This window comes from Cervus canadensis, chromosome 18 (assembly GCF_019320065.1).
Source record: "Cervus canadensis isolate Bull #8, Minnesota chromosome 18, ASM1932006v1, whole genome shotgun sequence".
Taxonomy (NCBI): Eukaryota; Metazoa; Chordata; class Mammalia; order Artiodactyla; family Cervidae; genus Cervus; species Cervus canadensis.
The window spans coordinates 22452778-22472671 of NC_057403.1; the positions used below are offsets into that span (position 1 = coordinate 22452778).

At 54.2% G+C, this 19894-nt stretch overlaps 1 protein-coding gene across 1 annotated transcript; it reads left to right on the forward strand.

Annotated features, from left to right (window-relative positions):
* Positions 1-533: 533 nt before the first annotated feature.
* On the forward strand, positions 534-16439 carry TGFB1 (transforming growth factor beta 1). The gene is made up of 7 exons (XM_043435343.1): positions 534-1816; positions 5347-5507; positions 6693-6810; positions 9079-9156; positions 9310-9457; positions 15259-15412; positions 16124-16439. Exons 1-7 carry the CDS (start codon positions 1462-1464, stop codon positions 16280-16282), a joined length of 1173 nt encoding a protein of 390 aa, XP_043291278.1. The 5' UTR covers positions 534-1461; the 3' UTR covers positions 16283-16439.
* The last annotated feature ends 3455 nt before the right edge of the window (positions 16440-19894 follow it).

Below are 19894 nucleotides of genomic sequence, written 5' to 3' on the forward strand. Positions count from 1 at the left end.
ACCCTCCTCCTCAAGCCCCCTTTCCTTGCCCTCTGCCTCAGCGTCTGACCCCCTTCCCCACTCTGGGTGATGCTCTTAAGGGCCCCCACTCCTTGGGGGTTCCCCCCGCCCCGTGCCCCATTCCCCAGTGGCTCCTTAGCTTCTGGCTGACCCTGTTCCCCTCTGCGCCGGTTTCCCACTCTCCACTCGGAGCGGTCCACCTCGGAGTCCCTGTACCCTGCGTCCCCATCCTCTGAGCCTTCCGCACTAGGTAGGTCTTTATTCTCTCGCTGACCCCCTGCCCAGTCCTCAAAGCCACACGCATCACTGCCGCCCGCTTCGGTGGCGCTCGACCGCCAGGAGGCAGCACCCTGTTGGTGGGGCGGAGCCGGGTCCCCGCCCCCTCCCCCCGGGCTTAAGGGACCCCCCTTGGAGCCCGCCCACGCGAGATGCGGACCGTGGCCCGGCCCCCCCGTGCCTTCCCCCTGAGGGCCGCCCCCGCCCCGCGCGCTTCCTGGGTGGGGCCGGGGCGGCTTCAAAAACCCCCGCCGCCCCTGCCGGTCCCCGCTGCCGCCGCCCTTCGCGCCCCAGGCCGTCCCACCTCCCTCCTCCCGCCGCGGATCCGCCAGACAGCGAGGCCCCCGGCCGGGGGCAGGGGGGACGCCCCCTCCGGGGCACCCCCCGGGCTCGGAGCCGCCCGCCGAGCCGGCCTTAGCCGGGAGCGGAGGAAGGAGCCGCCGAGGAGCAGCCCGAGGCCCCAGAGTCTGAGACGAGCCGCCGCCGCCCCCGCCGCCGCTGCCGCCACTGCGGGGAGGAGGGGGAGGAGGAGCGGGAGGAGGGACGAGCTGGTTGGGAGAAGAGGAAAAAAAGTTTTGAGACTTTTCCGCTGCCGCTGGGAGCCGAAGGCGCGGGGACCGCATCGCGCAGCGCTGCTCCTCGAGGCAGGACTTGAGGACCCCAGACAGCAGCAGACCCCGCCACCGCCTCGGACGCTTGCTCCCTCCCTGCCGCCTACACGGCATTCCCCAGGCGCCCCCATTCCGGACCAGCCATCAGGAGCCGCAAACCCGACTCCCGCGAAGACTTGACCCCAGACTTCGGGTGCACCCCCCTGCACGACCCCCCAACTCCCCAGCTTCTCTCCTGAGCCCCCGCGCATCCGAGGACCCTTCTCCGGGATCCGGGAGACGGGATCTCTCTCAGACTTGCCTCAGCTTCCCTATTCAAGATCACCCATCTCTAGTACCAGAGCTCACCCATTTCGGGTTTTTTCCGTGGGATACCGAGAACCCACCCATCAGAGCTTCTCCTCCAGCTCTGCTCCGTTCTCCCTGAAGGCCTCAACTCTCCCCACAAACAGACCGTCCTACCTTTTCCTCGGGAGACCCCCAGCCACCCCAGCCCCTGTAGGGGCGGGGCCTCCCTCTTCCCACCCCAGCCCAGATCGCGCTCTCGGCTGAGCCGGGGGGCGCCGCCTCCCCCATGCCGCCCTCGGGGCTGCGGCTGCTGCCGCTGCTGCTGCCGGTGCTGTGGCTACTAATGCTGACGCCTGGCCGGCCGGTCGCCGGACTGTCCACCTGCAAGACCATCGACATGGAGCTGGTGAAGCGGAAGCGCATCGAGGCCATCCGCGGCCAGATTCTGTCCAAGCTTCGGCTCGCCAGCCCCCCGAGCCAGGGGGACGTGCCACCCGGCCCGCTGCCCGAGGCCATACTGGCCCTTTACAACAGTACCCGCGACCGGGTGGCCGGGGAAAGTGCCGAAACGGAGCCTGAGCCAGAGGCGGACTACTACGCCAAGGAGGTCACCCGCGTGCTAATGGTGGAATACGGCAACAGTGAGCTCGCAGGGGCAGGGGACCCTGGAGGGGAGCCCCCAGGGGGCGCCGGAGTGCAGGGGTCACGGGGAGGAAATTGCTGGTAGAGGAAACTGGCTGGAGGAAGAGAACCCCCGGGGGCGCCGGGAACGTGTAGGGGGGAGGGGTCCCAAAGAGGATAGAGCTGAGCTCCCTAACCCCAAGGTATCTGGTCTTGAAGAAGAGAGTGAGCGAAATGGACCGCTTTTAGAGGGCGACGGGATCATGCGAGATCGTGCGGGGAGTCCCTTAGAGAGAAGCGAAGCAATTCGAAAAAGACTTCCCCTTGCAGGGTGCTCGAGAATGCGGGGGTCGTGGGAGCGGGGCTGCAGAGAGGGAGCTCACTTCGGGAGAAACCAGCACCCCGGCATTTGGAAAAGGAGAGAGAGGTAGTGGGGAAAGCTGACCCAGTGTTCAGGGGCCGTGAGGCAGGAAGATTCAAGGACAGAAAAACAGAAGCGAACCCCAGAGGTGTGCCAGGAAAGTAGAGAGAGTGGACCCGCACGCACAGGACGCGAAGAACACGCGAGATTGGGGGAGGGCTTAGAGGGAGAGGCGGGGAGGGGGTGATAAATGTGAGGTCGGAAGGGGACGCGAGGTTGTAGGGTGCGGGAAACTAGCGGGAGAGAAGCGGAGACCCTAGGATGTGCCCAGGGGGTGGGGGCGGGGGTGCCCAGGATGCGCCAGGAGGTGCTCTGAATATTTCCCAGACGGACTGTTAAAAGGAGGAAACCCAGAGGAGGAAGCGCGCGCCCCCAGGAAACCTACAATACTGGGTCGTGGGAAGGGGTTTTACAGAACGGGAGGATAAGCGTGGGAAAGGTGGACCTGGAATGGGGTAGAGGAGCTACGGACCGTGTCACGCTGGGAGCAGCCGGGCCCCCCACCCTCCCGCCGCTGGCTGGAAGGGAGAGGGCTGAGTGAGGAACCGTAGTAGGGAGAGGTAGGTGGGTGGATGCGACTCTGCGAGACCCGGGGGAAAGACCGAGCTTGTAGGGGTTGGAGAAGCCCCACGTGGGTGCCACGCGCGGGCGTGGGGGAGGAGCCTGCGCTTCCGGAAGGGGCAGGAGGACCCCGCAGAGCTCAGTGCAGAGAGCCTAGACCCCAAGCTCCTAGTTCCTCTCTGCGAGGCTGGGGAAACCCCAGCGTCCGGCTGCCTAGCCCTCCCTTCCCTTTCCTTCTCGTGCCTCGGGGTTGGGGGGGGCGGGTTGCGGGGCGGGGATCGCGCGCGGAGCCTGGGGCGAGACGAGGCAGGTCCGGTCCCCGCCCTCGCGACGGCGGCGGCTCCCGCCCTCTTCACCCCCAGCTCAGGGCGGGGCTACCCTGGGCCCGCCCTGTCGGCGCCCGCGCGGGTACCCAGGCGTCCCGCTGGGCCCCGAGGCTCGGGGGCGAACCCCGCCCCCCGCTTTCAGTTTCCCTCGTGAGAGGTAGACGTGTGGGTCTCTGGCCCATTTGGGCGCCCAGCTGCGGCTTCAGTCAAATGACATCCCTACAGCCTACCCACCCACATCTCCGTCTCACCTTTTCCGTCGACGCTTCACCGTCGTTGGAGAGGTTTTTCCAACGCTGACACCTTAAGTTTCTCTTCAGCCCTCTTCTGCCTCCACCTCGCTCCCAAACCCTCCGTCTGTCTTCCCGTTTGTCTTCTGCCTTTTCGTCTCTCCCGCATCCGTGTTACTCTGTCCCTCTCTGGGTCTCCTAGTTTCTTTCTCCATCTCTTCCCTTTTTCTCTTTTTCTCCTCCATAGCCTACTCTCCATCTCTCCCTCTGACCCTTCCTGCTCCCTCTATCGCTTTTCCTCCCTTTCTGTCTCCTGGGCCTGGGCTCTGCCCTTCCTTTTGGGTCGGCTGAGTAACACTTGGGCCAAGATAGGGCTTATTTGTGAGGGAGAGGGGCCAGCTCGGCAAGAGATGGGAGGAGCAGGGGGAAGGAGGCGCTCAAGAGGGTCTTCCTCTGTCCTTTCTCAACATGTCTCCACCATTTCCACGCCCCCACTGCAGAGGCCTAAAGAAACTGATCATGGCCTGTCCCCCTCTTTCCCAGTCCCCAGTTTTTCCTGGACTAGGAAAAGAAAGTGAAGTTGCTCAGTCGTGTCCGACTCTTTGCAACCCCATGGACTGTAGCCCATCAGGCTCCTCCATCCATGGAATTTTCTAGGCAAGAGTACTGGAGTGGATTGCCATTTCCTTCTCCAGAAATATTTCTTTGAGCCCCTTTTTTTTCGGGGGGAGGGGCCAAGAATATTGGAGTGGGTTGCCATTCCCTTCCCCAGGAGACCTTCCTGACCCAGGGATTGAACCCAGGTCTCCCTCATTGTAGGCAGATGCTTTACCATCTGAGCCACCAGGGAAGTCTCCTGGACTAGAAGTCTTTTTAATTTTCTGTTTCCCTTCCCCCACCCCTGAAGCCATCCTTGTCTAGAATGAACTTTACTTTCTCTAACCAGTTAAGGGAGGAAATACTAATAATAATAACAAAAATAATGTCACACTACCAGGGAGGGAGCATAGCCTAGGGATTATAGGGAGCATAGGCTCTGATCAGACTGGCCGAGTTTGAATCCCCACCCCACACTGTAGTTTCCTGGCTGTGTGGCCTAGGGGCAAATTGTTTCATCTCTTTGCCTCAGTTTGTCCATCTATAAAATGGGTATACTAATGGACTCTTTCTCATGGGGTTGTTGAACACACATTAGAGTAACCACTGTATGCAGACTCTGCGCAACATACTTCATCTGCATCATCTCATCTATTTCACACTGTCATCCTGTCTTCAGTCCTTGGCTTATAGGTGAGAATCTGGCACAGAGAGAGGAATTCACCTGCCCAAAGTTCCACTGCGCTTCAGTTAGGAGAGCCTGGGTTGGGAGGCAGAGAGCTTGATGTCAAGTAGATTTAACAGCTCCAAGAGGGAATGTGACTTGCCCAAGGTCACAGAAGGCAGCAGAGGCATAGTCTGATGCAAGTGCCTTTATCTCTCTGCTTCAATATAACTTGCATTTGAAGCTCCAGGTGCTGGGGAGGCCTGAGCAAGCAGAGCAGCCCCACCCCCAAGCTGGCTTTGTACTGAGGGGCCATTTTCTAGCTGATGAGAGGGAAGGATGAATAGGACCCCCGTTTAAAGAGCTAGAGGAATTTCCCTGGTGGTCCAGTGGCTAAGACTCCAAGCTCCCAATGCAGGGGACCTAGGTTCAATCTCTGGTCAGGGAACTAGATCCCACATGCTGCAACTAAGTGTTCGCATGCTGCAACTAAAGACTCCACATTCCACGAAGCCTGAAGATCCCATGCCACAACTAAGACCCTGCACAGCCAAATAAATAAATATTTAAAATAATAATAATAATAAAGAGGCGGAAACAAACCCAGAGGGGAGAAGCTAGTCGCCTAAGGTCACACAGCTAAAAAGTGTCAGGGTCAGACTCCAACCCAGAGCTCTTCGATTTGGGGTGCACTAGCTCCCCTACCCCTTGCCAAACACTGACATCCCTCCTCTTGACTCTTTCTGCCTAGAAATCTATGAGAAAATGAAGTCTAACTCACACAGCATATATATGTTCTTCAACACGTCTGAGCTCCGGGAAGCGGTGCCCGAACCTGTGTTGCTCTCTCGGGCAGAGCTGCGCCTGCTGAGGCTCAAGTTAAAAGTGGAGCAGCATGTGGAGCTCTACCAGGTGGGGGCAAGGGTCCTGCAAGGTGGCCTGGGCTGGGGTAGTCCCGGGACGGCCACAAGGCTGGTGGCTGCAGGGTCCAGGCAGACCAGCCCTGAAGGATGAGGGAGCACAGACCGTGGAGTCTCCTAGAGCCCTAGAATGTTAAGTGCTTAGCAGCTGGAATCTTCGGAGCTGGACTCTGAAAACTCAGGACAAGGAAAGTTGGAATCTTTGAAGAGTTGGAGACTTTCAAAATGCCTTGTGCCCACCCAGTAGCTACTAGCCACATATGGCCATTTAAATGGATTAAATTAAATAGAAGAAAGAATTCAGTTTCTCAGTCTCACTGGCCATAGTTCAAGTGGTTCGTAGTCACATGGGGTGAGTGGCTGCTATTTTGGACACCACCGATAAAGCCCATTTGCATCGTCACAGAAAGTTCTCTTGGATAGCTCTGTTCTAGAAGAGTCTCCAGGAAGAGTCCAGAAAATCTGGGTTTTCTCAAAGGTTATGTGACCTAGAAGCCATGCCAGATGGAATGTTAGATTCAGTGGTAGATGTTAGACTCTTACGACGAGGCAGCTTTGATACTAACTGCACGGAGTCTAGAGAACTTGGCTTTATGCCGCCAGCTCCCAGGGCGTCATTCCTCGTGGATGTCAGGTGTCTGCAACTGTCTAGGTTTCTGGCACGTTGGACTCCTGGGTTTGTTGAACTTGAGTCTCATAAAACTTCTCGGGTTCATAGAATGTGTAATTCTTGGGGTGCCACCAAGTGCTGGAGTTATGGAATGACTTCGAACATAACTTCTAGAAAGCGATAGACTCTCAGAATTCAGAGCTGTATCATCAATGACCTCTATGGTATCAGTAGGAGAATCATGGCCTCATGAGCTGTCCAAGCTGAAAGGAGTGAGGAAACTGAGGCCAAAAAAGAGAAAGGAATTTTCCACAGCCCTCCCGGGATCAAGGGTGGAGGCTGAAATGCCTAGGTGTCTTGACTGCCAGCCTGGAGTTTTCTGTCCCCTGTCGTGGGGTTGGGTGGTTCCTGTGAAGCTCCTCCGTGTGGATGTCTGGGAGGCGGACTGTCTGATGGACTGTGTGGAGACCCGTTTTTGGGGAGCAGATGGATTGAGGGGTGCAGGGTACATGGGTGTGTGTGGCAGCCTCTACCCACTGTCTCACCCCCCAATTCTTCATCCCCCAGAAATATAGCAACAATTCCTGGCGCTACCTCAGCAACCGGCTGCTCGCCCCCAGCGACTCACCGGAGTGGCTGTCCTTTGACGTCACTGGAGTTGTGCGGCAGTGGCTGACCCACAGAGGTGAGGACCACTTGTCTGCCCCACCTCTTGTTTTGTAACCCATTGTTTGTCCTGGGACCATCCTGCCTAGCACCCCCCTGCCCTATGTTGGTGCTGAAGGGCCCAGACCTGGCCCTCCTCCCAGACACTCACACCTGAGTGATTAATGGTTAATCCATTTCTTGAGCACCTGCCCTGTGCTGGGTGATGCTGGAGACACAGAAGTGACGAAAACAGCTTCATTCAGACCTTCAGGAAGCTCGTGCTCCATGACTTGGGTTGGGGGACTTGGGGAAAAGACCTGAAAACCAGGTAGTGATGTCCCTGCACGGGCAGGGTTGGGATGGGGAGCCCAGAGGAGGTGCCTGATGCACCTGGGAGGTCAGGGAGGGCTTCCTGGAGGAGGAGATATTGGAGTGGGTGTCTGAGGGATGCATGGGGCCAGCCCGGGAAAGGAGGGAGGGGCAAGAGTGTTCAAGGCAGAGGGATAGGCTATGCAGAGGCCTTGAGTCCGGGGAAGGCCTGACACACCTGTTCTGTCTGGAAGAGGACTATCTGTCCTGTCACGTCGAAGGCCCCAGTGCTCACATCTCCCTTCCTAGTCTCCCTCTCATTCATTCCTTCATCGGTAAATGCTAGTAGGTTCCTGCTCTGTGGCTGGCCCTGTGCTGGTGGGGTGGGGGAAACACAGTGGTAACCATGACAACCTCTAGGCCTGCCCTCAGGGGACCTGCACTCACTTCTAGACACCCAGGAAATCTTGCCCAAAGCCTTAGCAGGCCATGATGGCCAGGATGAGCAGGGCAGGGATGGGGGAGGCCCTAAGTGCTATAGGAGCCCAGAGTGGGCACCCTAACACCTCTGTGGGGAGTCCAAGAGGGCTTTATGGGTGAGAATGATTGTGTTGGGACTCATGGAAGAGGTGATGGTTTGGCCAGAGGAAATGACGGGGGTTAGGGAGCAGGTGCATAGTGGGACGAGTGTCCTGGGCTGACTGCTGAGTCCAGGGCACCCAACACAGGGTCCACACAATAGTGGGTGCTTAGGAAAGCATTCATTCAGTCATTCATTCGAGAAACCTTTCTTCCGGGATATATGTATACATTGAGCTGATTCACTTTGCAGTACAGACATGACTGAGCGACTTCACTTTTCACTTTCATGCACTGGAGAAGGAAATGGCAACCCACTCCAGTGTTCTTGCCTGGAGAATCCCAGGAACGGCGGAGCCTGGTGGGCTGCCGTCTGTGGGGTCACACAGAGTCGGACACGACTGAAGCGACTTAGCAGCAGCAGCAGAAACTAACACAACATTGTACAGCAACTACACTCCGCTAAAAGTTAATTTAAAAAATAAGAACAACTGATAAACACTGCTATGATTATTAGATATACATATTCTTTCAAAAGGGCTCCCCTGGTGACTCAGATGGTAAAGAATCTGCCTGCAATGCAGACTGAACCTAGGTTCAATCCCTGGGTTGGGAAGATGCCCTGGAAAAGAGAATGGCTACCTACTCCAGTATTCTTGCCTGGAGAATCCCATGGACAGAGGAGCCTGGTGGGCTACAGTTCATAGGGTCGCAGAGTTGGACACAACTGAGTGACTAACGCACTCTTCTTTCAAAACATGTTAATAAAAACCGTTACTTTTTGTTTTGTATATTTAAAAAAAATAAAAGGAAGAAGGAAAACCTTTCTTCTGCACCTGCCTTGGGACAGGAGCCTCGGTCCTTGCATCCCATCCCAGCCCTGCCTGTGGGCCTTGGCTTCCTCATCTGTAAAATGGGGAACTTTGGTGAGGATTAAAGGAAATAACTCACAAAGAGTGTTTAGAACAGGGTCTGGCGCCCAGCGCACTCAGGAGATGTTTGTTTGTAAGACCGTGGGCCAGGCCCAGCAGGGAACAAGAAAACAAGGTTCCCTGCCCCCGTTGTATCCTGCTCGTCACTGAGAACAATGAGGAAATAAATAGCCAAAGACAAATGTCAGAGCTACAGAGGTCAGTGCTTTGGAGAAAAGAAAGTGCTGTCAGGGTGGGGGGAGGGGCTGTGACCCGGAGGGCCTCCCGGAGGAGGTGGCCTTGGAGCTGAGACCTGGAGGAGGAGGAGGAGGCCGCAAGGCCGAGAACTGCAGCGAGAGGGTGCAGTGAGGGGGCAGGCAGGGTAAGGCGCAAGAAAGAGATCCCCCCACACCCCAGGGGTTTGCGCCTTCCTTCCTCTCCTGCCCACCCGCAGGGGTGGGTGAGCCGCCCCCCTCACACTGGCTTCCCTCTCCCCACTCCCACAGAGGAAATAGAGGGCTTTCGCCTCAGTGCCCACTGTTCCTGTGACAGTAAAGATAACACGCTTCAAGTGGACATTAACGGTGAGGCCCCCTGCCTGCCCCCCCCCAGCAGTGATTGTGTGTGTGTGTGTGTGTGTGTGTCCTCCCCCGCCCATCCCCGTCATTCATCCATCTGAGTGTATGTGTGTGTGTCCCCAATCTTCCCCACCTCGCTGACTCCCAAAACCAAAGCAGGGTTCAGTTCCGGCCGCCGGGGTGACCTCGCCACCATTCACGGCATGAACCGGCCCTTCCTGCTCCTCATGGCCACCCCTCTGGAGAGAGCCCAGCACCTGCACAGCTCCCGCCACCGCCGAGCCCTGGACACCAACTACTGCTTCAGGTGAACCTTGCAGCCTTCTGGGCTGGGGGCATCCTCGCCATTCACTGAGCGGCCACCGCAGGTTGGGCACCTGGCTGGTGCTCTGCTTGGGCTAGCATCTCCTTCAGCCTGGAGGGCTCAGGGGACGAGGTCCGAGCCTCGGATGCTAGAGTGTGTGTGAACTGGGAGTTCTCGGATGTTGAGATCAGGCGGGTCTCTTGCTGGTTGGTTGGCATCGGAGACTTACTAGTATGTGGAACACTGAACATGTGGGATTCCAGCATTGGAAGGTCACCATGTTAGATTCCTGTACTGTGGGCAGGTTGGGGTTTGAAAACGTTGGGATTCTAGGATGTTAGAATTCGGTATTAATTATTGAAGTCTGAGAATGTTGGATTCAAGGAATGTTGGGTTCTTAGAAGTTGGGAATTCAGAACTGGGAGATTGCCCATGATGGGTACCATTGACAGACTGGAATCTCCCATGTTGGCAGGTTGGAGTCCTTGAATATTAGGTCCACAATGGTGGAATCCTGTGTTGAACTTTTAGCATCCATAAATGTTGGAGTTGGTGAAAGCCAGAATGCTGGTACTTTAGAATGTTGGGGCTTGGTCTTATTTATTCTTGATTGCGCTGAATCTTCACTGCTGTTTGGGCATGCTTTAGTTGAGGAGGCATCTCTTGTTGAGAAGCATGGGCTCTAGGTGCTCTGTCTTCAGTAGTTGTGGCTTGTGGGCTTAAATCGCTCCTGGGCATTTGGGATCTTCCCTGACCTGGGATCAAACCCATGTCCCCTGCATTGGCAGGTGGATTCTTAACCACTGGACCACCAGGGAAGTCCCAGTGCTGGAGTCTTGTTAGAATCTTGGAAGCCTGTGATCTTAGAAAGTGGCAGCTTGGACCTCTTGGGAGATGGGCTCAGAACTGTGGAATGCTGGAATGCTGTTTTGAAATATTGGAATTCAAGAATGCCAAGATCAAAAAAAAAAAAAAAGAATGCCAAGATCCTCGAGAGTGGGGATGTGGGAATTCTAGAAAGTTGGAAAGCTGTTACTGTGTTAGAATCTTGAGATGCCAGTGTATTGCAGTCTAAGAAAACTGAGAAGTTGTCTTGGAATTTTGAAATGCAGAGTTAGAATGTCGCAAATTTAAAATGATAATCTGACCTTGGTCTGCCTCTGCTAAGTACTTTGATGGTGCCTTTGGGCTTTGTTGCATGCACTTCTCCTGCTGGAAAGTCAGCTCCGTTTCCAAGGTCCTTCATCACCCGATCCTACCCTCTGCCCAACAACTCTATGAATGAACGGATGGATTAAAGTCTGAGTGCCAGTCTGCTATAACATTAAAAGAGAGGCAGCCAGCCATGTGAGCGACACAGTGCCACTTAGGAAGTCTTGCCAAAAAATCAAACCTGAAGCCCATCAATAATGGTAGGTCCAACTCCCAATTTTCCAGAAATATAAGGACAGAGAAACACGTTAAACAGCACCATGGGCATGCAGTCTGCAACATCTAGATTGTGGGAAACCTGACCCAGTTTCTTCAACAAATACGATACAAAGGGATGAAATAGAGAGATGGGTTTATAGATTTTTAAAAGAATCTTAAAAGATGTTTCAACCAATAGCCATGTATAAACTTTACTTGAGTACGTATGCAGACTGTTTTTAAAATTTTATTTACTTATTTGCTTTTTGGCCTCGCTTCACGGTTTCCAGGATCTTAACCTGACCAGGTATCAATCCCATGTCTCCTGCATTGGAAGCACAGAGTCCTAACCACTGGACCACCAGGGAATTCCCCAAACTTTTTCTTTTCTTTTTTTTTTTTTAAGGTATTGGGACTTCCCTGGTAGTCCAGTGTTTAAGACTCTGTGCTTCCAATGCAGGGGATGTGGGTTTGATCCCTTGTCAGGGAACTAAGATCCCGCATGCTGCACGGCATGGCTAAAAAATAGAAAAATAAAATAATTTGAAAGATAATTATGAGACAGTTGGGGAAGTATGAACTCTGACTAGATATTTGATGATATCAAGGAATTACCGTTAATTTTTTTGTGTGATGCTCTAAAGTAGTCTAGATTTCCTTGGAGATAGAAATATTTATGGATGAAATAATACAGTGGATGACGTGCATTTCAAAATCATTCGGTGAAGGAGAGAAAGTGGATAGGGGTAGAAATACAGTGAAACTGACCATGACTTGATGTTTGCTGGAGCTGGATGGTAGAGACACAGCAGTTAAATGTAAGATTCTCTGCTTTTGTGTATGTCCCGTGCCTCTGCTGTGCTCAGTCATGTCTGACTCTTTGCGACCCCATGGACTGTAGCCCGCCAGACTCTTCTGTCCATGGAATTTTCCAGGCAAGGCTACTGGAGTGGGTTGGTGTATGTCCGAGACTTTCCGCAATAAAAAGTTATTCTTAGCTTAACCACTATCTCCACTGGGAAGCCTCGGTGACCCTTTCCTCAACATCCAGGGCTAGAGAGTAGCTCAGGGTCACCTGGAGGGCTTGTTAAATGTGGCCTGCTGTCTCCCAGCCATCCCCACCCCCCAGTTCCTGATTCAGTGCATCTGGGGTGGGGCCTGAGAACTTGCATCTCCCACAAGTTCCCAGGCGATGCTGCTTCGGCTGCTCCAGGAACCCCTCATGGAGAGCAGTTGAGTTGGATAACGGAATCACATACTTCAAATCAGAGGATCTCAGCACCCCAGCAGAGCTGGACCAGAAATGATAGATTTTTCTGGACAGTGCTTCTTTCCCTTTTGTGAATCTAAGACCTTTTTGAGAAGCTGAAAGCCAGGAACCTTTTCCCCCCAGAATATGCCTATACAAACACACATATGTGGGCTTCCCTGGTAGTTCATCGATAAAGAATCCGCCTGCAATGCAGGAGCTACAGGAAATGTAGGTTTGATCTTTGAGTCGGGAAGATCCCTCAGAGGGAGAAATGGCAACCCATTCCAGTATTCTTGCCTGGAGAATCCCATGGACAGAGGAGCCTGGCAGACTGCAGTCCAGGGGGTCGCAGAAGAGTCAGACATGACTTAGCGACTAAATAACAACACCACACATTTGTGTGCCTGGTTTAGAGATCTCAGACCCCTCCTTGCCTGTCCATGGACTTCCTGATGTCTCCTTGGCCCTTAACAATATCTTATTTGATCTAACGTCCCCTGCATCTTTGTACAGATGAAGGAACTGAGGCCTAACCAGACTGAGGAGGGACCAGGCTGAGCTCACAGGAATCTGTTTCCTGACTTCCTTCTTGAGGTCCTGTGGCTCTTGGAAAGGCCTTGTCTTGCCCTGGGAGAGCTTGTGGCATCGCCTCCTCCCGCTTTGCTTGAGCTGACATGGTTGGGCTGGGCAAATGAAGTCAGAGACCTCTGGCCCTGAACTCTACCACCCACAGCCTACATTTGGACAGACAACATCCCCCTTTCTCTAAGGCTCAGTTTATCCCTCCTTCAAATGGGAATAATAATATAATACCTGCCTTGGAACTTCCCTGGTAGTCCAGTGGCTAAGACTCCACACTCCCAATGCAGGTGGCCTGGGTTCGATCTCTGGTTAGGGAACTAAGATCCTCATATAGCAACCAAAGAATTCGCCCGTTGCTGTGAAGACCTGGCACAGCCAAATACATATTGGAAAAAAAAAAAATAATAAGCCCTGCCTTGTAGGAAATTCTGTATTGATTTTTAAATAGGAAAATACATGCACATGGACCAAACCTAGAAAGGATATTCAAAGACTCTCCAGTTCTGACCCATCAGTCCCCCTCTGAACAGACTTCTATTATATTTGTGCAGGCTTTCCTCTAGTTGCAGTGTGTGGGTTTCTCATTGCAGTGGCTTCTCTTGTTGCAAAGCACGGGCTCTAGAGTGCATGGACTACAGTAGTTGCAGCACACAGGCTCAGTAGTTCTGGGTCCCGGGCTCTAGAACATAGGCTCAATAGTTGTGGCACAAAGGTTTAGTCACTTCACAGCATATGGGGTCTTCCCGGACAAGGGATCAAACCCGTGTCTCCTTCATTGCAAGGCAGATTCTTTACCACTGAGCCACCAGGGAAGCCCGAGGACTGACTTTTGCATCTAAGCCTGGGACAGAGATCATGAGTACATGGCAGTAGTCTTACACACCACCACTCTCTGATGTGCTTCTAAAAAATATAACATATTGATCAATTAATTTATACAGCCAACACTTGCTAAGCACCTGCTGTGTGCTAGGGACTATTGTAGGCAGTGGGGACACCTTTAGGGACAAAATAGACAAAAAGTCCTGTCCTTGGAGGAAGATAGGAAATGAACAGATAAACAAATCAATCTCTAATGAAAGAGCAGGTGGCAGTAAGTTCTAAGAAGGAATATAAATCCAAGGAAGAAGAAAGAAAGAAAGAAATTGTGATGATTTGTTTTTCCTATTCTGATTTAAACTTTTTATTATGGAAACATTTAAATGTATAAGCAACAAGATGATAAAATGAACCCTCATATACTCTCATCTAGATCAGCAGGCATTAAGATTTGCCCCATTTCAGTTGCAGACATTTTTGTATTTTCTTGCAGAACTGAAATGTTGTTATTACACTAAATGGAATTAACAATCTTTTTTTTTTGCTGCGCCTCATGGCATGTGAGATCTTTCCTGACCAGGGATGGAACCCATGCCCCCTACATTGGAAGCACAGGGTCTTTACCAATGAACTGCCCAGGAAGTCCCTAGGAATTAATTATTTAGATTGGTATTTTGGGTAGGATCATCCAGGCCGGTCTCTGAGGCAATGACATCATTTGTTTAACTGATATTTATTGAGCACCTACTGCATGCCAGGCAGTGTTGTAGGAGTGAAGACTCCCCAAAGTGAAGGATGTTTGAGCATATGTATAAATGGAGTGAAGAAACAGCCAGAGAGGGTATCTGTGGGAACAGCAAGTCAGGCAGAAGGAACAACACGTGCAAAGGTCCTGGACTGGGACTCAGGAACAGCGAGGATGCTAAAGTGGCCAGAGGACAGTGAGAGGGGGAGTGGGGAGGGAATTGAGATCAGCTAGATCTGGTGGCTCCTTGAGCTTGTGGCGAGGACTTGGGCATTGGGCTTGTTCAAAGCAGAGGAGCGACATGACAGTCTCTAGTATGTGGCCCCAGAAGGCAGGGGGTTTGTCTGTTTCATTTGTACTGAGTCCCCAGTAGGCCCCAGCCCAACACGCAGTAGTAGTTCAGTAAACATTTGTTGCACACTTAGAACATATCAGGGCACATGGCCCTGCACTGTGTTGTTTATGCTGCAGTATGTAGATGTGGTGTGATCTGTGTAGCTGTCCCCTGTGGACAGTCATTTGGCTTCTGTAGGCTTGGGTTTTTTTTGTGTGTGTGGCTGCACTGTGCAGCATGCAACATGGAACTTCCTTGACCAGGGATCGAATCCACGCACCCTACAGTGGAAGCTTGGAGTCTTTTTTTGTTTGTTTGTTTTTTGTTTCTTTTTTTGTTGTATTGAAGATCGGAGTCTTTACCACTGGATGTCTCCCTGGGAACTCCCCTCATTTGGCGCCTTACAGGCTTGTTTTGAGTGCTGTCTGAGATAATGCTTATGAGGATGCCCTTAGTGCAGTGCTGGACTAGAGGAAGTGCTTTATCAGTGTTAGCGATGATCACTACTATTATTACTATTATTGCTGTTATTATCACAGAGGGTACAAGGAAGACCAAGTTGGATAATGTGCTGGAGGGCAACCAGGGTGAAACACACACACTCCAGGGGAGGAGCGGCAGCCTTCTGCTCTCCTGACAGTGTTTTTCCCTCCCGCCTGCAGCTCCACAGAAAAGAACTGCTGTGTTCGTCAGCTCTACATTGACTTCCGCAAGGACCTGGGCTGGAAGTGGATTCACGAACCCAAGGGGTACCACGCCAATTTCTGCCTGGGGCCCTGCCCTTACATCTGGAGCCTGGACACGCAGTACAGCAAGGTGCGTCTGGAGCCCGACACCCCCCCCCCCCACTCCCCAGCTGGGGGTGGGATTCGGGTAGCAGAAACCGAGGGAGGAGAGGGAGAAAGAGAAGTCAAATCAGATGAATTGGCGAGATGGTAGTCAGAAACACAGGGGAGAGGGAGGTTGGAGGGGAGGTGATAATGGGATGGGAGAAAAGCTCGAGGCAGCATCTGCAAAGTTAGACTCAAGGGAGTGGGAGACAGAGATATGGGGAGACCTATTGGTAAAGAACCCACCTGCCAATGCAGGAGACATAAGAGACAGATGTGGGTTCAATTCCTGGGTTAGGAAGATCCCTTGGAGAAGGAAATGGCGGCCCACTCCAGTATTCTTGCCTGGGAAACCACATGGACAGAGGAGCCTGGCAGGCTACAGTTCATGGGGTCATAGAGTCGGACACGACTAAAGTGACTTAGCCTGTGGAGACGGATAACTTGGGCGTGGGAAGACGTGGGGAGATGGAAGGAGAAAGAAAAAGATAGACAGAATGAGAGAAAAAGGCAGGAGGGTAGAGAATTCGGAAGATGGAAGGACAGTGAGATACAAGCCAAGAGTGGAACATGGGGAGAGGCAGAGAACCAGAAACACACGGAGTGAGATACGACAGAGGGAGATGGGGAGAGGCTGGCAGGGTGGCAGCATCCTCCGCGCGACCCCCGACCCTGACCACGCACACCCGCCCCGCAGGTCCTGGCCCTGTACAACCAGCACAACCCGGGCGCGTCGGCGGCGCCGTGCTGCGTGCCTCAGGCGCTGGAGCCCCTGCCCATCGTGTACTACGTGGGCCGCAAGCCCAAGGTGGAGCAGCTGTCCAACATGATCGTGCGCTCCTGCAAGTGCAGCTGAGGCCCCGCCCCACCCCATCAGCCCCCGCCCCATAGGCCCCGCCCACCCGGCAGGCCCGGCCCCGCCCCCGCCCGCCTCACCAGGACTGTATTTAAGGACACAGCACCCCCGCCCCCCCATCAAGCCCACCTGGGGTCCATTAAAGGTGGCGAGAGGATTGGGTCTCTGTGTCGTTGGGCGCCTGACGGCGTTCTCCCTTCCGACGTTCTCTCACCCCTCTCCCTCTCCTCCATCTGCCTCCTCCTGTCTTTGTCCACTATTCATTTGCCCCTCTTCACACAAAAACTTCCTTTGCGCTTGTTACGTTCCTTACTCCTAGTGAACATTTAGATTCATTTATTGTTAGGTTTCTTGATCGAGCACCTTGGACCCTATTTTAAGTGCCTTATATTAATTAACTTTTTAAACCACCATAACAAAGCTCTGAGATAAGAGATTGTTAACACCCACTTTAAGAAAACGGAAGCCCAGAGAGGTTAAGGAATGTTCCTGCCCACTAAGAACCTCCTTTCTGGGGAGGAGACAGACATAGTAGCGTTGTGCAAAAATAGGAAAGCAGGATGGGCTAGAGATGGCTTTGGGGAGGAGGGAGGGCTTCTTGGAGGAGGTGGCATTTGGGACTTGAAGGAAGCCAAAATGGCAGCTTGGGGGAGGATCGGGGAGGGTGTTCTTGGTAGGAGGACAAAAGCAAAGGCCTGGAAGTGAAGATGAACTTGGGGTAAGCTACACAGGAAAGAGGCCAGTGCGGTTAGAAGGGAGGGGCATAGGGAAGGGTGTTAAGATCTGAGTCAGAAAGTAACACTCACAGCCCAGAGAGTAATAACAACAATTCTCCACGCCAGGTATGGAGCTTCTAGCTCATGGCATTCTCCCCACAGCTCAAGAAAGCAGGGGTTGGCAAACTGTCTCCCAAGGCTGCCTGTTTCTGTAAATAAAGTTTTACCGGATTACAGCCATGGTCATTCCCTACTGTACTGTCTGTGGCTGTTTTAGCACTACAAGGGCAGAGCTGAGTAGAAACTCTGCAAAGTCAAAAACCTTTACTATCTGACCCTTGATAGGAAAAGCCTGACAACTCCTGCTACAGGGACCATTTGCTCCCCACTCCACAGATGGGAAAACTGAGGCACAGAGAGGTTAAGTGACTTGTTAAGGTCACACAGCTAGCAAATGGCAGAGCTGGGATTCGAATCCAGGTAGCTGGAGTTGAGGGTTTATGCACGCGACTTCTGCACTGGTCTCACTTTCCAGACCCCCATCAAGGAACCCGTTCTCTGAGGGAGGCAGGCACCATGACAGGGTTTTGAACAGAAGAGGGATGTGATCTGACCTGCTCAGAGGTTCCCTCTGGCTGATGGTTGACACCAGACTGAAGGGGGGTGAGGGTGACCCCAGGGAGACCAACTGTCCAGGAGAGAAATGACAGCACCCTGAGTTGGGGTGAGTTTCCCTTTGCTCTGTTTGTTCCTGTCTGCTGGGGTCTTGCTGGTGAACTGTCCCCTGCTTCCTCTTTCTCTGGCCTCTCAGTTTCCCCTCTTTCTCCCTGGTTTCAGTTCCTGTCTCTCCCTTGCCCTTCTCCTTAACCTGTTTTGGTCAGTGACTGCCCTGAAGGTGTGAGTGCTGAGCTTCCTTTGTTGGGGGATGCGGCGGCTCTAGGTCTGGATGTGTGAGTCCCAGCATGTGCCCCCTCCAGCCCAGACCCGCGGTAGACCTGTGGTCACTCCTCTTGCCCCAGGTCTGGGAGCCATAAAGGGGCGGGGCGTGAGATGGGGGACCAGAGGAGGTCTCTATTCAAGGACATGTCACCATTGTTACCAGCCTCTGGTGTGGAGATGCCGGCAAGGACACAAGGATATGAATAGTAGTCACTGTGGCCCCAAGAGGATGTGGCATATGTATGCACACATTTACACAGAGGTTCAGATATGGGTAAAGGTCCCACAATGTCCCAGTCGCCTGAGTGCCACGGTGGACACACAAACACCTGTGGGACCCACGAGTCATTGACTGGGAGACCTGGTACCAGCGTGACACAGCGCCCCATTCCGTGCCCACAGCCCAGCCTTGGAGTTCCGCGGGGACACACCATAAGCAGAGACCTAACAGGGACACAGCAAGACGCAGTGACACAAGTTTTTTCTGTGGGGTCCTGGTCACAACCACCGCACAGCAGACAGAGAGGAAGAGCAGTGTCCAGCACACACTCCTCGCGGCATCCGAGCCGCTCAGGAAATGAAACAGTCTCTGGTTGCGACCCACCAGCAGTTACACAAACATCCTCCGAGGGGTCACCGTCACCCACAGGCACAGCGTGCACGCACACGGCCTGACACGTCACGGCCCCACCCGGGCGCGTCCCACACACGGAGACCTGACACGTCAGGGCCGCGCAGACCGCCGGGCGGGCGGCCGTGCCCACTCGGCCTGACAGCGGCCGCTCCACACGCGCAGCCCGGGGAGTCCCCCACGACCCTCCGGACGACGGCCGCTCCGTCATACCCAGACGCGCTGTCACACCCCGGGGCCCAGACGGAGAGTCCCCCACACCCAGACACACCCCCGGGGCCGCGGCCCTCACACGCCTAGCTCGCGCCTGGGCCCGGGACAAGTCCCGGCCGCGCACGGGGCCGCGCGCTCCCGCGGCCGCCGAGCCCGGCCCCGCCCTCGGGCCACACCCCGCCCACCTGCCCGGGCGCCGGGGGCAGGGAAAGCCGCGGGCTCAGCACCTTCCGGGCCGCTCCCGGCACCGGGCCCCCGCGGGGAGGCCGGGCCCGGTGGGACCGGCCGCCAGTCAGCCGCAGGCGAACCCGGGGCCTCGGGGGGGCCCGCCGCTCCCCTCCCCCGCCTCCGCGGGCAGCCCGGGCGGGGAGGGAAGTCATGGGGGGAGCCTGGGTTCCGGCTGGAGCCCCAGCTTCCCGTCCGGCCCCCACGGGGCAGGAAGCGGGGCCGAGGGAGGCCAGCCCAGGCCTTCCTGCCCCCTCCCCCAGACGTGCCTGGGACCTGGGACGGGGTCAGCGAGAGAGGGAGAAAAGGGAGGGGGGCGGTGAGGGGGAGGGAAAGAAAATCCCCTTCTCTCTCCATCTCTGGACATCCGGTGTGTTGGTGTCTTTCGTGTTTCTGATGTGAATGTGTGTGTGTGTGTGTGTGACTGTACTGCATTCGTGGCGCTTGCACCTGCTTTGTGTTTCTGTTGTACAGCTGGTGTGCACGCTTGGGTTCTGTGTTCTGACACTATGTGATTCGGCTAGTCTGTGTGTGTAAGTTGGTTGTGACCCTGGAGTGTTATGTGTCTAGATCTTGTTTCTCAACACCCTTGCTTTTCTCTGTGTGTAAATTTGTACATTCTTGGCTTAAGTTTGAGTAGACGTGTGTTTATGGGTCTGTGAGAAAAGTGTGTTTCCAGGAGGTACAGTGTGTGTGTTGTTTCCTGCTCAGGCTGTTTTCAGCATGTGTGTGTAACAGTTCCCAGTGCGTCTGTGGGCGAGCAGCTTCTGGGTTACATTGTTTCGTGATCAGTGTGTGTTGCTGGTATTCTGAGCATGTTTGTGTCTATGGGGTGTGTCTGCCACATGCTTGCTGTCCTCGCGGTGTGTGTGCGTGTCCATCTCCGGG

What these genes read in the sequence shown, in the direction of transcription:
- TGFB1 (XM_043435343.1), top strand. Translation starts at nt 1,462, where the DNA reads ATGCCGCCCTCGGGGCTGCGGCTGCTGCCGCTGCTGCTGCCGGTGCTG. An exon ending in GACACCAACTACTGCTTCAG is followed by an intron (nt 9,458 to 15,258) that starts GTGAACCTTGCA and finishes TCCCGCCTGCAG; the next exon opens with CTCCACAGAAAAGAACTGCT. An exon ending in TGGACACGCAGTACAGCAAG is followed by an intron (nt 15,413 to 16,123) that starts GTGCGTCTGGAG and finishes CCCGCCCCGCAG; the next exon opens with GTCCTGGCCCTGTACAACCA.